The sequence below is a fragment of the Schistocerca piceifrons genome, chromosome 8, assembly GCF_021461385.2.
Source record: "Schistocerca piceifrons isolate TAMUIC-IGC-003096 chromosome 8, iqSchPice1.1, whole genome shotgun sequence".
In the NCBI taxonomy this organism is placed as follows: domain Eukaryota; kingdom Metazoa; phylum Arthropoda; class Insecta; order Orthoptera; family Acrididae; genus Schistocerca; species Schistocerca piceifrons.
Window position 1 is genome coordinate 225,063,773 of NC_060145.1, and position 16,200 is coordinate 225,079,972.

The 16,200-nt window shown below is 43.6% G+C and overlaps 1 protein-coding gene across 1 annotated transcript in view; it reads left to right on the top strand.

Moving 5' to 3' along the window:
* Window positions 1-841: 841 nt before the first annotated feature.
* The window catches only part of LOC124711870 (cell wall protein DAN4-like), a 35,861-nt gene continuing 20,502 nt past the window's right edge, over window positions 842-16,200 (top strand). Inside the window, exon 1 of the mRNA XM_047242108.1 lies at window positions 842-931. Coding sequence (XP_047098064.1) covers window positions 889-931 — 43 coding nt within the window. The 5' untranslated portion in view covers window positions 842-888. The remainder of the gene's footprint in view (window positions 932-16,200) is intronic.

Consider the following 16,200-nt stretch of genomic DNA (forward strand, 5'->3'; position numbering starts at 1 on the left):
GCTCAGAGCCATTTTAAACTCTCCTGGGCTCGTGACTGTACTGTCTGGAACCTGGTCAGATGAGTCCCATATTCTGTTGGTAGGAGCTGATTGTAGGGTTCGAGTGTCGCACAAACTCCACGAACCTACGTACCCAAATTATTCACATCGCAATGTGCAATCTGGGGGTGCCTCGGAATTTTTGTCCATTACAATGCACCATGTCACTAGGCCACAATTAGTCGCAATTAGTTTGAAGGGAATTTGAGCGAATGATCTGCCCACCCACGTCTCCCGGCATGAATCCCATCCAACATCTACGGGACGTAATCAAGAGGTCAGTTGTCAGTTCGAGGACCGGCAACACATTCACAATTATGCACGGCTACAGAAGTGACTTGCTTAGTATTTCAATTTGTTTAGTCCATGCCACGACGAGTTGCTGCAGTGTGTCGGGACAGAAAAGATCCGACACGATATTAAGAAGTATCCCATTACTTTTGTCCCTCAATGCACAGAGTTTTTACGTGAGTGGCCCTCTCATCTTGGCACCGCATACTACCGCTTGCGTCGCATTGACCTTGATTCGACCTTGAATATGTCTGTAGTCAACAGCAGCATTTCGCCTTGCTATCGCTGGCCGCTGTCGTAACCACGTTTGAAACAAACTGACAACAGTTTAAGCAATCCCCCGATGTAGTTTCCCTTCCCTGGTCATTAACATGCGATGCGTGTAAAAGTCTATAGTGTAATTAGCAGATACATATGCTAAATTGGTAATCTGACGGGCGCCCAGACGATTAACAGCTATCGCTGTTACCTTCATTAACAACTTACTCTTGTTTCCTTAGCCGGGGGTATCGGCTGGTACATAAAGGGTGACGTTTCTGACTCGGGCTGTAGTCCGCCATGCAGAAAACACTCCTCGTCGTCGTGCTCGCGGCCTTTGTCGGTAAGTCCCCTCTACGAAAACTGTCGGCGGGAAATGAATCTCTGCTTCGACTACATTTTATGTTTGGCTTACAAGGGCACCCCATAGCAATCAGTTTCTTGTAACGATTTATATTCATGGTGTGTGAAGTTCAGGAACCCAGTATACCTCTCCCAAACCATTTCGGTGCAACTCTCAAAAATACTCGACAAAGATAGATTTTGAAATTTTGCTACCGGCATAAGAATGCTTAGCTAATGTGATGTTATTTCGACAAGGAACTAGTGTGCTCACCTACTGCATGGGGAAATGGATTCGACACTTGGTGAAATCAAATTTTCAAGCAAGGGTGCATGTTCTGTGTACGCTTCCGTGAAGGGTAAAAGAAATGTTTTTGTAATTTATTAGTGATACAATCTTTTATAAAAGAAACGTAACTAAGAAATATTGTTTCCAAACAGAACTAGATCTTCGTAATTAGAACTAACAAGACACGCTTTTTTTATAAAAATTCTAATAGTGTATTTTCATTAGCATATAATTCATTAATTTTATGTTTAGATGACGGGGTATTCGAATAAAACGAGAAAGAACAATGACCAAAACACGACTCGATCTACCGATTTACAGTCTTCCACACTTAATATACACCGCGGCGACAAAAGCCATGGGAGACCTGATATGGTGTCGCACCTCCTTCTTAGGAGAGTAGTGCATCATCTCGACGCGACATGGACTCAAGTCGTTGAAAATGCCCTGCAAATATACTGAGCTATGCTGCCTTCAGTAGCCTTCCGTAACTGTGAAAGTGCTGCCGCTGTAGGATTTTGTGCCCTAAATGATGGTTCAAATGGCTCTGACCACTATGGGACTTAACATCGGAGGTCATCAGTCCCCTAGAACTTAGAACTATTGAAACCTAACTAACCTAAGGACATCACACAGATCCATGCCCGAGGGAGAATTCGAATCTGCGACCGTAGCAGCTGCGCGGTTCCGGACTGAAGCACCTAGAACCGCTCGGTCACATCGGCCGGCTGCTCGAAATGACTCTTGAGTATGTCCCATAAATGATCGATAGGGTTCATGTCGGGCGATCTGGGTGGCCAAATCTTTCACTCGAATTGTCCAGAATGTTCATTTAAACAGTCGTTAGCAAAAGTGGCCCAGTGACGTGGAACACTTTCACCCAGAAAAATACTGTCGAATTTTGAGGACGTGACTGGCTGCAAATGGTCTCCAAGTAGCCGAGCATAGCCATTTCCAGTCAATGATCGGTTCGACTGGACCAGAATATCCAGACCATTATGGAGCCACCACCGGCTTGCACAGTGCATTTGAGTTTTTCTGAAGTTCACGTGCCATAAATACAAGACATTAGGAAGATATGACTGTCGGGTGATCGCCTTGCTAAACAGAGACAATGAGCGGGACGTTCCGTTCATTCTACGACTTTCGATTTTCATCTGTCTCTGTGAAATTTAATTACCAGAATATGTAATTAGCATTATTTACCATACCAGTTTCACAACAGTGTCCCACTTATTATGCTTATTTCTTTTGCACTGATTTTCCTTTCCGGTAGATAAGAGTGATTAGAAATAATACCTGGGTTCTTACAAGTGTACAGTTATTAACACTGTATTATAGAAAATGTCACCATACTGACCACAAACCCATATTACGATATTAATAAATAAATAATAAGCACTTGACAATGGCAGAGGAAATCTATACCGAAAGCTCGTGGGTTCAAATGGCTCTAAGCACTGTGGGACTTAATTTCTGAGCTCATCAGTCCCCTAGACTCAGAACTACTTAAACCTAAATAACCCAAGGGCATCACACACATCCATGTCCGAGGCAGGATTCGAACCTGCGTCGTAGCAGCAGCGCGGTTCCGGACTGAAGGGCCTAGAACCGCTCGGCTATAGCGGGCGGCGAGCTCGTGGGCAGCTAAGCACTTGATACGGCTAGAAACCGGAAAATACTTTATTAATCAAATCATAAATTAATTCATAATATCCCCAGTAGTTTTCCATATTTCGCAGTTTTGAACAATTCTATTGAGTTTAGAGATACTCCACGAATTTGAGATATTAGGAATCATATGCTTCACAATGGAAAAATAATTCAGTAAAATGATTCGTAACATAATAAGGTATATGTCGAGTTATCCGCAGATCAAAGTAAGGGAAGATAATAATTTCACACAGTTTAGAACAGTGTATGATCAATATGATTTTCGTTATACTAAAAGACCTCTATGCCGTGAAGTATTCCGAAAATCGTGGTTCCCACTGATTCTTCATTCGGTGAAAAGAATGATAAATAAAATAAATTTGAATGTCAGATGGTATGCTGGAGTGATATTCCATGTGAAAAGTTAAATAATTGATTGAAAGGCCACCAAATATTACAGTAAAATGAAATTAAAAACAGAAATTTTAGTTTTATGGGCAAGACACACAGAAACACCTGTCATTCAGCACACACTTAGTATTCCTAACGAGTACTTTACACGGTATTGACGAAAGATGAATCAATGGAAGATGATGGAGGTGTGATATCGGCCACCACTCTATCATTCTTCCGGGAACACAGATTTTAATACTTACGGTGTGCAAAAGGGCTTAATTTTATGAACTGAAGTAGTATAGTAACACAATTCATTTGGTGGCTTTCAGAGCTTCATGTATTCCGCTGCAGATGAGTGAGTAGCTGCTACTCTTAATTTTAGATACTGAGCTGCATCTGGGTGTTGAATCCTGAGTGGCAATAGGGGGTGTGTTTTGGGAGTTACTGGAGTTGGTAAGACAACCTCGATTTTCTGCGAAGAATGGAATGAGGAGGACTGTAACAGAGTTGAAGTAAACATTTATTTAAGTAATTCTGAATCAGAAAGTGGGGGTTTCTTAACATAACCTTGTAATAGGGTTTGAAGTTGGTGGATATGAAGAGAATGAAGTATATGATACCAGTGTGAGAGAGGGGTGCGGTTTGGTTGAGGAGTGGGGACTGTATGGTATTATGGTATTTTGTTTATTAATTCTCGCAATACTGTCAGGAGGGGGGTGGGGGGTGGGGGTGTACTTCATGCCTATCTTTTGCAAAATTGTCATGTAATCGCTTTTTTTGTATTTTATAAATCTAGAAGAAATGTTTGTTGTCTTTAACGAACTGTTCTACCAGATTCCAGAAATATCTAAAATTTTTCAGTTACACTTAATCCACGAATCTAATTCTTACTGGCAAATATCACTCTTCCCAAAGATGGCCATACTGAATATTTTCAAGCTGAGGACCTTACTTACACATTAATACTTATTTAAAAAGTATGCTATGAGTAAAAGTCAGCAACAATTACCGAAATTTTCATTTTAAATTTTTTTTGTGGTCATAGTTCCGTTGTTAATACATTTTACTCACAGTGCCTTAATATCACTAAGAGGGTGCTAAGCAACATTTAGATGTTCTGGACCCTAAGTACACACCATTTCCTCTTTAAAGAGAATGCTGTTAACACAAATAAACAACAGTTAACGAATTTTACTTTTCTTGGACTATAAAGTATGCACACCCTTTGGTAACGCGCTTTATGGAAAATGCATTGGTATTGGTAGGATTAACACCTTGAGATGTATAGGATTTTTGGAGTTGTTCTAGGAACTTGAGGAGTGCTGGCAGTTCAATTAGATGATGACGGGTACATTCACAGGAATGTAGATGAATGTGGAATGTAAGAGTTTTTTCTTGTAAAGAGTGGGATATTGGAAGGTGGCCAGAAATCCTAGCAACAATGCCAAAGGTAAAGATTGGTCATATAAGAACTTTGTAGATACGGTGGAAGGAAGTGGTCTCCATTATGAACCAGTTTGCAATTTTAACCTGTTTTTGCCACAGAGTAACCTAGTGGAATTACAAATTAGTTCACAGTTGAAAGATAGACAGGTATTTTAGTATTTTAGGACGTTGGGTGAGATGCCTTTGTGCTTTCAAAGAGGACTCATGTGGGTCGTCCTATAATTATTGCGAGAGTTTTGACAGGATTGATTGTTAGGTACCATACGTCGCACATGGAAAATTTATTGTTTCGGAGTCACTGGAATCTTCAGTTGCTGGACGGAGGGCCACGAACCCAGCAAAGTGGTTTCGCCGTAATAGAGCACGAGGACAATAAAGAAGGTATAGCAGTGGGAAGCTGTCAGACACTTCTGCGCATAGATGATTGAAGATGAAGAGAGTGTAAACATGGATGACGAACGAAGGAATTACATTGTTCTTTACTGGTTAATATACAGGATGTTCCATCAATTGACTTCTGATACCGTTTATGATATCGCAATTAATCGTTCCCTTGCAGGAAGTCTGCAGAAGTTGTCAGTAAATCACGGTAAGCCTCTTTTCATAGCTATATTGATTACAGAGATATTGGTATAAGATTTTTCAAATATAACTATAGTTCCCTCTGATGCTGGTATACTAGTTCTAAAAGGAACAAATTCAACGGCGTTTCGCTCTTGAAAATCCGATTAGCAGTTCCGGAGAAATTACAATATTTAGAACCGGATTAATCTGTTTTGAATATGGAAGCAATTAGTGTTGTGGGCAAGCGGTTTCCTTCTACGGGACCGTCGTTTTACACTGTACTCAGCTAAGAAAGTCCACTTAAAATAACGGAATAGTGATGAAATGTTTACGTTTACGTCACAAAATTACATCCGGAACAGGAACAAAAGGATATCGCAAAAGAATCTGGTAATAAACACCTTATTATTCCATATATATATATATATATATATATATATATATATATATATATATATATATATATATATATATAATTCCATATATATATATAATAAGGTGTTTATTACCAGATTCTTTTGCGATATCCTTTTGTTGCTGTTCCGGATGTCATGTCAGCCCAGAAGTATTTACACTACCGTCTGCCAAGTTGTATTGCAGCCGACGATAGATTTTTAGCACTTTTAATTGTATATATATACTTTATTATTACGTATATATATATATATATATATATATATATATATATATATATATATATGTACGTAATAATAAAGTATATATATATATATATATATATATATATATATATATATATATATAATTAAAAGTGCTAAAAATCTATCGTCGGCTGCAATACAATTTGGCAGACGGTGGTGTAAATACTTCTGGGCTGACATGAAATTCCATCAGCATCATTATACATACTGCAACAATACATTCTCTTCAATCCTGTGGAGTATTTCGCACTTACGAATAAGCTTCATTTTTGAGTTTACACCAGAGAAAAAGTTGCAGTACCGACAAATCAGGTGAACGTGCTGACCACTGATGACGCTTTCATGTACTACGCAGCCACCAGGAAAAAACTAAGTTAGCGCTTCCGTGGCCACAAGGCAATAGTGAATCGGTTACCACATTCCTCTATACATTTCGAACTTCACTTGGTCTAGGAGAGCCGGTAGCATTCCGCTAGGAAATTGGACGTCATCTCCAGTTCGTTAAGGTATCTTCGATGAAGCAAGGACCAATCACATTCTTGAATAATCCCACACTAAACGTTGCCATCACACAGCCTGTGATGTCTAACATTTATCAGCCTGTGTAGATTTTAAGCGTCCCAATAATATATATTTTCAACACTCATTTCCATGATTTGTAAAGGTATTTTTATAATGAGGACTCTTTGAAGAAAAATTCTTCTGTGCTTAGGTCGCATCAGAAACGATCGACAGAATTCCATGCGTGTACCACAAGCCCACCAATTAATCTGTTAGTGAAGTGAACATGGTAAAGATGGGCGCTGTTGGCGCGCTAAATTTGAATAATGTTGGTCTGACTTAATACAGAAGCAGTCGTAGTTTCTCTGAAGGTACCATTCGCATTCCGAGCAACAGCTGCCAGAACACCTGTTTCACTGATCTCGCACGGTGCACCTTAGCCTCTGTCTAGTATTCCAGTGCCCTTCCCCTAATTACTTTTGGTACATGCGACATAAGTTCATTCTTTTTGGACATCATGTGTTCGGATATCTTCGTGCATACAACTAATCTGTTCTCTTTGCTTTCCTTTTGCAATCTCAAGAAGGAAGTATCCCATAAAAGCTCTCTTGGTTTGCGCAAGATGTTTGTACTATAGCCAAGTAAACCACGACTCGACACGCTTGAATGGAATAGCCACGGTGAAGGCTATAATTCTTCTGTACACCTTTTATACCGTTATCCGACATGACATATTTTCTTGTTAAGTAAGAAATCGCTATTATCTGCGTCATAGAGCAAACGATTTTATGTTCAAATTAGAATAATGCCATACTGTAAATATTGTAACCACACTGAAACTACTAATCGCATTTTGAACCTTAAAACGTCATTTAATTTGTCTCTTCTAGGTATACGGTTCTAGTACCAAAAAGTACCATACACTGAGAAGAAAAGAAGTCATGCGACAACGACATGCACATGTACATACTTGGAGCTGGACGCAAAGGACATTCCATTTCGGAAATCTCTATGGAATTCAATATACCAAGATCCACTTTGTCAAAAGTGTGCCTATAGCGCCGCATTTCATACATTACATCTCACCACGGACAACGCTGATGCCGATAGCCAACACTTGACTACCGAAAGCCGCGGCATTTGCGTGGAGTTGTCAATGCTGACACACGAGCAACATTTCATGAAATAGCCGCAGAAATGAACGCGGGCCATTCGACGAACGTATCCGTTAGGGGAGTGTGGCGAAATCTGCGTTTATGGGCTATAGCAGGAAGCGACTGGCGCGAGTGACGTTGCTAACAGTACAACACCGCCTGCAGCGCCCCTCCTGGGCTCCTGACCATATCAGGCTGGACCCTAAACGAATGGAAAATTGTGGCCAATCAGATGAGTCCCCATTTCAGTTGGTAAGAGCTGATGGTAGGGTTCGAGTCTGTAGCAGACGACACGATGCTGTGGAACCAAGTTGTCAACAATGAACTGTAGAAGTTGGTGGTAGCCCGATAATGGTGTGGGCTCTGTTCACATGGAACGGACTGGGTCGTCTGGTCCAATTGAACCGTTGACGGGAAATGGTTATGTTCGGCTACTTGGAGACCACTTGCATCCATTCATGGATTTCATGTTCCCAAACAACGACGGAAATTTTATGGATGAGATTGTGCCAAGTTATCCGGCCACAATTATGCGACACTCGTTTGAAAGATATGCTGGACACTTCGAGAGAATGATCTCGCCACCCGCATGGCACATGGCCCTATATGAATGCCATAGAAAACTTATTGGACATGAACGGGGGGGGGGGGGGGGGGGGACGGCTATAGAGGCAGCGTGGCTTATTTCTACAGGGGACTTCCTACGACTTGTTGAGTCCATGCTACATAGAGTCATTGCACTACGCCTCAAAAGGAGATCTGACACTACAGTAGGAAGTGTCCAATGAATTTGGCACCTCAGTGTAAGTCTGTTTGAAAATTGATGTTGATAATGATATCAGTGTAATCAGTACCCTTATGAAAAACGGCCAGACGTCATTCGCTGAAGACCTGTTAAGTGTTCAGGTGATTGCAAACAAAATTACGATATTTTGAATGATTCCGCAAATGTTTGAGACTAAGAGCTCAGGTGACTTAACGTATAGATACATGCATATACCTTCAATGGAACGGTCTGAAGTCTTCAAAAGTTAAAACAATCAGCAAGCGGATTTTAGCTATAGAACCTAACCCATCAGTGTCCGGACAGTCTATGTGGGGGCAGAATTTTGTAAGTATACTGTTGAATCCCGATGCTTCAAGCGTTACACCGTGGTGCTAACTACACTCATGTTCGTATTTCACCTTAGCTATGCCTTGATTTATTGTCCGTTTTCCGAAATCATGCGGCACGCTGTAGGGAATACTGACGTTTAATCTCCAGCACAAGTTAAAAACAGTCAAACTTTTTTGATATAAAGGCACAAAATATTTGATCAGACGAACGTATTCATAGTATAAAACATCATCTTCAGTAGTCAGTAGTTTCTTCATTTACAGCAAGACCGGTTTCGGAGCCTAAAGCTTCATCACCAAATAATTCAGCAGTGCAACAAATTAAGAAATTACTGGAAACTAAAGCGTGATTTTTGTTTTATAAATATAAGCTGAAGGCATAGCAATAGTATTTCATATCACGACAGCGTAGTCCTCACATAGCCCCAACCACCAGATGTTTAGAAACATCTTTTCTCTTGCACACATACCCTCTCCACACATAAAATCGAGCATGTTGATCACGTTTTGCAGTTCATACTGCCTTCGAAGATATCCCACACATCCAAAACTAATTGGCATACCTTTTCTCCGTTTCACTGTAGTACTGATCCATCACAATTTTCGCGAAATGTACTTTGTTTTCTGTTCACCATGGGCGGTATGGCACTATAGGCCCCAGACATTCTACGAGATTACACAGACGAGAAATCTAAGCCAGGACAGTGAAGCTCGACACCATTGCCTTTTTCTTTCTCGGCTGCGGCTCTGGATACGAACGCAAAGGGCGATGGTTTTACAGCCCCATCTCGTGGAAGCTTCATTTTTGCCGGCGAACTAGCGTGTAAATTGGCAAGCTGCAATGGCTAGCCACAATAGCATCTGAAGATGACGATCAGTTATCTGGTAGAAATATTGCGCAGTTTCAACAGTATGATACAATGATTTGCTCTAGACCTTTTCAAGCAGTCGCTATATCGAGAAAAATTCAAATAGGCCCTTTTGAAACGTCACAAATAATCACCACGGCCTACCTTTGTCTTACTGTGCCTTTTCTCTCCCATAGCATTAATAACTAGCAGCGGCGATATGTTTGTGTCCACGTCTTCTGATCAAACCCCATACATCTCATAAATTACGGAAAATATAATTTGATGATCTATTCCATGACGATTTATTAAAAAAAATTCTCTAAAAGCATCAGCTATAAAGGCATGCTGTTAACTCAGCACAGACAGTAGACTTTAAAGGCTATACGTGCGGAAACGGTTAGCATCACAGCCCCGGGAATTTTATGAGACAGCCATTCACCACCTTTTGTCACAGTGGGACAAGTGTCTCAACAGCCAGGGTCAATACTTCTGACATACAGGTATTGGCTTCTGCTAATACGCTTCCGGTTCGTTTCATTTTGAACGCCCTTTAGAGGTAGGTTTCAGTAAAAGCAGATTCTAACAGAGGTCGAATTTCATAACTACAGTCCTGGGCAGAGGTGGTAGTTCCTGTAGAGGTATGACAGTATAAATATTAATCTTCTGTTGCCGAGATCAGTGGTTGAATGTAAAGAACCAATGTAAACCAGTCTCAGCGGCATAGTACACACATGTTCAGGAAAATCAGAATACCTTGAACTAATAGAGATAGGCCGTTCGTATTCACAAGACATGTAAATAAATATGTTCTGCAGAGAGGATTAGCATTTGAAACGTGTCGGCCCGTGGGTTCAAGGTCAACATCGATATCGCGGCCCAACACCATCTACCAGTAAAATTTTCCTGCGGCTCCCGTTGTCGCTATAAAACAGAGGTAACGGGTCAGTGTGACTTTAGTAGACGTACAGGACGCCTCGCAGACGTATGTGTGAACAGTTAAGTCAGTGAGTTTGAAAGCGGACGCATTATTGGCATGAGAGAATATGATCCAGCCATTCGGAAATTTGCTGCTGGTGTGGGATGAAGTGTTTCGGCAAGTGCAACGGGTGACTGAAGAATGGTTCTCGGAGAGCTGAAGAATACGACGAGATGGGGCAGAGAATTCGAATGGCGTTGCAGGACAGATCTGTGTTATTCTCGGCTCCATCGCAACAGCGGAACAGTGCAATACATCATACACGATGAGGTGTGACAGTCCGTCGTCGTTTATTACGGCATAGGTTACGTGTGCATTGTCCGCTTCTCCGCCTGCCTTTGCCAAATGTGCAGATAGATACTAGATGGCAATGGTGTGTGGAACAACGAATCCAGGTGCGGTTCGTTTGAAAATGATGGCCACATTTAGGTTCGCCGCAGACAAGGTGTACGGCATCACTGTGACTGCATTCGCACAAGACATACAGCGTCAACTCACGGCCTTATGGCGTGGGGTGCTCTTGGGTACAGCCACACATCACACTTCGAACGTGTCCAGGGCACTATGACCAGTGTGACCTACGCGACTGACATCCTGCGACCTGTAGCCACACCCTTTCTGCTCAACACCCCACATACCATTTTTCAGCAGGAGAATGCACGACTACATGTTGGTGCATGATCCGTGTCTTATTGGTGTCACAGGATATCAGCCTTTTGCTGTGGCCTGCAAGATCACCAGACTTGTCGCCAATGGAAAATTTTTGGGATATGGTGAATGTCTGGTGCAGTGCTGTGACACATTGCCAACCACCAAAGACGAACTCTGTAACAGGGTGAAGGCAGCATGGATGGCTATAGCACAGGGCGCCATTCGCGCCTTATACACGTCGATGTCTTCACATATGGAGCAAGTCATCAGAGCCCATGGCCGCCCCAGTGCCTACGAGATAAGATGACACATGCTACCGGCCGGGGTGGCCGAGCGGTTCTAGGCGCTACAGTCTGGAATCGCGCGACCACAACGGTCGCTGGTTCGAATCCTGCCTCGGGCATGGATGTGTGTGATGTCCTTAGGTTGGTTAGGTTTAAGTAGTTCTAAGTTCTAGGGGCTGATGACCTTCGAACTTAAGTCCCATAACACTTAGAGCCATTTGAACCATTTTTTGTTTTTTTTTTTACACACGCTGAATGGAGGTGACTGAAATGCTAATCATTTCCGCAGAATATACTAATGTACATGTCTTGTGAATTTGAACGCCCTAACTCTATTCGTTCAAGGTATTGTGCTTTTTTCTGAACATGAGTATATTTGCATTGAAGATGCATATTTGTGAGCAATGAGCATCAACAGTCGTTGCAGTGTCCCTCCGGAAGCGTTTCCGCGGCATGCTGAATGCAAGTACTACGTTGGACAAGCACTTAGGTCTCTTCAGTCGTCATATCGCTGCAGGAAGGACTGTACATTAGGGCTTCACGACCCGCCGACATTGTGGTATTAGAGATCATAAGCTTCGAATATTTCAAGGATGGGGAAGGAAGTCGGCTGTGTCTTTTCTACATAAAGATCACGGGGATTGAATGGAGCGACTTTTGGAAATCACCGGAAACCTAAATGGCTCTGAGCACTATGGGACTTAACTTCTAAGGTCATCAGTCCCCTAGAACTTAGAACTACTTAAGCCTAACCAACCTAAGGACATCACACACATCCATGCCCGAGGCAGGATTCGAACCTGCGACCATTGCGGTCGCGCTGTTCCAGACTGTAGCGCCTAGAACCGCTCGGCCACCCCGGCCGGCTGGAAACCTAAATCAAAGCTGTGTGACTCCAGAATTCGAGTCCAGTGTGCTAACCACTTTTCTTTTCTCCAGTGGAACATTTCCGCCGCCTGAAGGGAGGGACGGGGTAAAAGTCGGCATGGGCCGCAACCCGAGGCGTAGCCACCATCTCCTGTCTCAACTGCAAACAAGGAAAGTGTAGGGGACGAGGAGCAGAATTACAAAGTATATCAATGACACAAGGTTTTTTTTGTTTTGTTTTGTTTTTTTTTTTCCTTTTTTTTGTTACACTAATATGCGTAGCAGGAAACTGGCATCGCGAGGAGGAGGGAACCTCAATTCGTACACTCGGTGAGACTATTGATGCATATTTTCTGGGAGAAGACCTTTCCAGTGGCCAGAGGTCCATCGTAATGAGCAGTGGAAAATGCGTGAATCAACTGCTCAGTGCAGTAACAGTCCAACTCCAGAGTGTGTTAAAAGCAGTACTAGAAAAAACACACACACACAGAAAAATTATTGGGATTGCGCAACTACAAAATGTTGGTCACTAAGGAAGTCCCAAATTAAGGACGTTTTCCTTGCCATCAGCAAAGAAGTAATGAAGTGAGTCTCCACAAACCCAAGGAGTTCGTAATCGCTTGTCCCGAGTCCATGGAGTTCTGAGTCCAGAAAGAGGACCAGGAGAGGAAATATTTGATGAGGAGTCGCACAGGTAATAAAGGCCAGTATCTGTCGCACCGAGATCCAGACACCTATCGCCGATCCCCACACCAGGCGATGCTAGTCACTGTCCGGAACACCACAGGCGACACAGTGGAGTGACTGCAACGTGAATCCCTTGGAAGTGTGACCGTGACAGGCACACCTTCCTCCTATCGACCATAAGGTACGAGGCGTATAGGACGTCAGTACTGAGATAAGGAGTGCACACGGATCGCCAGACGGCGCTCCAAGCGTCGTGGGACTGCTTCCATTCTGCCACATCCACTGTCGTGTTCTGCTGCAGACAGCCATAGATCACCTTCGTGGACACCAAGCGCATTGGCATTAGCGCTTCACGGATACAGTTAAGTTCGAGTGCGAAAAAAAGCGAAAGTAATAGATGGGTAGCAGGATGTCCTAAGGCTAGATAAGGATTGAAAGCGTGGAGCAAGAGTCTCCAACAACAGGCTGGTTAGGCTCGTGGGGCAACGGCGCCACCATACCATTTGAAAGCTGATGAAGAAGGCTCTCGCCCTATCACGGACATGATGCAGGACTAAACCGTCTCTGCAGCGTCGGAGGGTGAAGGTCTCGTACCGAAACTTGAACAGTAAGACGTGGCAAACATGCGAGCCCAATGCTGCTACTATACAACGGGCTATGTAGGGATGAATGGGAAGTGTCTCTTTCACATAGGGGACACTTGACGCCAAAATTCATTAATATATTGCGTCCATTGCATAAGATCAAGAGCTCGTAAACGATGATGTAGGAGCCCAGCACGTAATTACGCCAGTAAGCCTCAGCAGTTGACGGTAGTAGTGCACCGCAGATCACCTACTATAGCCATAGCGTTCGATTTATGTACATTGAAGCAGCTACCACAAGCTACACCGCAGGTGGTAAACCATATTAAAACTCGCTGATCTTAGCAGCGCTATGAAGAAAGAGGACGAGATCTTCTGCGTAAGCTGTTCAGCTAAAGACATGTCCACCGAGAGACATCCCAGGCAGGCGTTGACAGAGCAACGGTTCCATGGCGGAAGACTACAACAGTGTAGATAGCGGACAACTTTGTAGCAAGGCACTGTGGATTAAGATTCGAATAGTGAGACAGCCATTGTAGAGTACACGGGACGTCGCTCCGCGAAGGAGACATTTTACGACCTCGACGGTAGTATAAGGCTGTCCCATACTGCAGACCACCCCTTCCAGTAGTTGTGATCAACCCAGCCGGCCGGGGTGGCCAAGCGGTTAAAGGCGCTACAGTCTGGAACCGCGCGACCGCCACGGTCGCAGGTTCGAATCCTGCCTCGGGCATGGATGTGTGTGATGTCCTTAGGTTAGTTAGGTTTAAGTAGTTCTAAGTTCTAGGGGACTGATGACCTTAGAAGTAAAGTCCCATAGTGCTCAGAGCCATATGAACCATTTGATCAACTCAATCAAAAGCCTAGCTGAAGCCTAGAGCAGCCAAAAGCCCATGCAAACGATGAACGTGATCAAGCGACAGAGAACCGTGATTATAGCGACAGAGGACAGTTGGCGACAGAAAGGGTATCAGGTCACCCCTTAAAACTAACATGCCACATACGATTAACCAGCAGACACCGCAAGTCGGGATAATTGCTTGGTAAGAGAGAGAGCGACAGAGGACAGTGCGGATGTTATTGGTACTACCCAAAGATGTTTGACCTGGGGAAACTTCGTACTGGGCTGTCTGTTTAAGCCACACATCCAATAGCTGAGTGAAGATCTTTGTGTCGCTGTTGAGAAACGTCATGTAGCGATGATCATAATTCCAGTTTATCAGTGGGAATAAGGGACGACTGAGGAAACCGTCAGGAATCTGCACAATGGGCAACAGAAGGTCTCGACAAATTTCCGTCCAACCTGGCACCAGTAGGTGACGAAATTTCCAATACCGTGGGAGCCCGTCAGAGCTCGGCGACTTTTTTATAGAACGCGCCTTGCTAGCATAATGGACTTCGTCCTCCACCATATCGCCCAGCAGATCCAACGTTTCATCCCCAGGAGCTAAGGGCAGTGGACAGGTTGCTCGTTGTTGGTGGGTTGGTGATGTACAAAGGACTGTGTAAGATAATGTGCATGTAGGGAAGACTCTTTATCACATTGTGTATCTAAACACTGTCCATTGTCTGTCATAAGAACATTAGCCAAATTCCTTCGATGATGGCACTTTTCTGCTATCATGTGGTACATATACGGACTCCCCTGCACTAACCCATCGTGTGTGTGCAACCTGACTGTAGTTACTTTAAAGTGGCGTCGAGAGAGTATAGTGAGTTGCGCTTTGGCACGATTCAACATTTCCTAATGCTCTGGCGATTACAGTGACATATGACATTCCTGGATAACGGTAAAGTAGAAATCGTGGATTCGTCACCTCCACAGCGTGAGCTCCCTTCTGTATCAAGTCAAGGCTTTGTGGAGGAAGGTTTGCGCAGAGGACCCACCATGTTAGGGCATTTCCATGAACATGTCCCCAAGAGACCACAAGGCTGAGGCGCTGGACAATTGTAGCCAGTGCCGCTCGTGGAAAGTAGTCAACAGTTGGTCTTTGGCCGCCTGGTGGAGCTGAAGTCGTCTGAGAACGCAGGAAGAGGTGCGTGACCGCCCTGAAGGAGAAAGTAGAAGGTTCATGGTGGTGACCTGAAACAGATGCTGCTTAAACGTTGATCATCCTGACGCCATCAAATGTGAGAACCACATCTCGAGGGTCTGGGAGATCGGCTACTGCATCAGAGTGTATAATGTCATCTAAGAGGATCGCCACCTACCACTAGTGGGGGAGCGTAGAAGTCGTCTGATTTAAAGACATGGTGAGCACAAAGAGCTGCAACAAGCAACTCCTGAAGGAGGGCAATGTCATCACCTGCACCATGTAGAATTTCATGGAGTAATGCCAGCTTATGGCGTTTGGAAATGGCATTGACATTGACTGTGGCTATGCAATAGGTTGGAAAAGCTATATCCAGTTGGGCGGGTGATGAAAACATAGAAGAAGCATTGGGAGCTCCCTGCTCAGCCCCAGTGGAAGTGCGCATCACTCTGACAGAAAGGAAGTCCAAACTATCAAGAGGGCCCCATCACCCTGTACACCTCCAGAACGTCCATCCTCGGAATCAATGGGACGTTTTTTGCAACGCATAGCGAGGTGT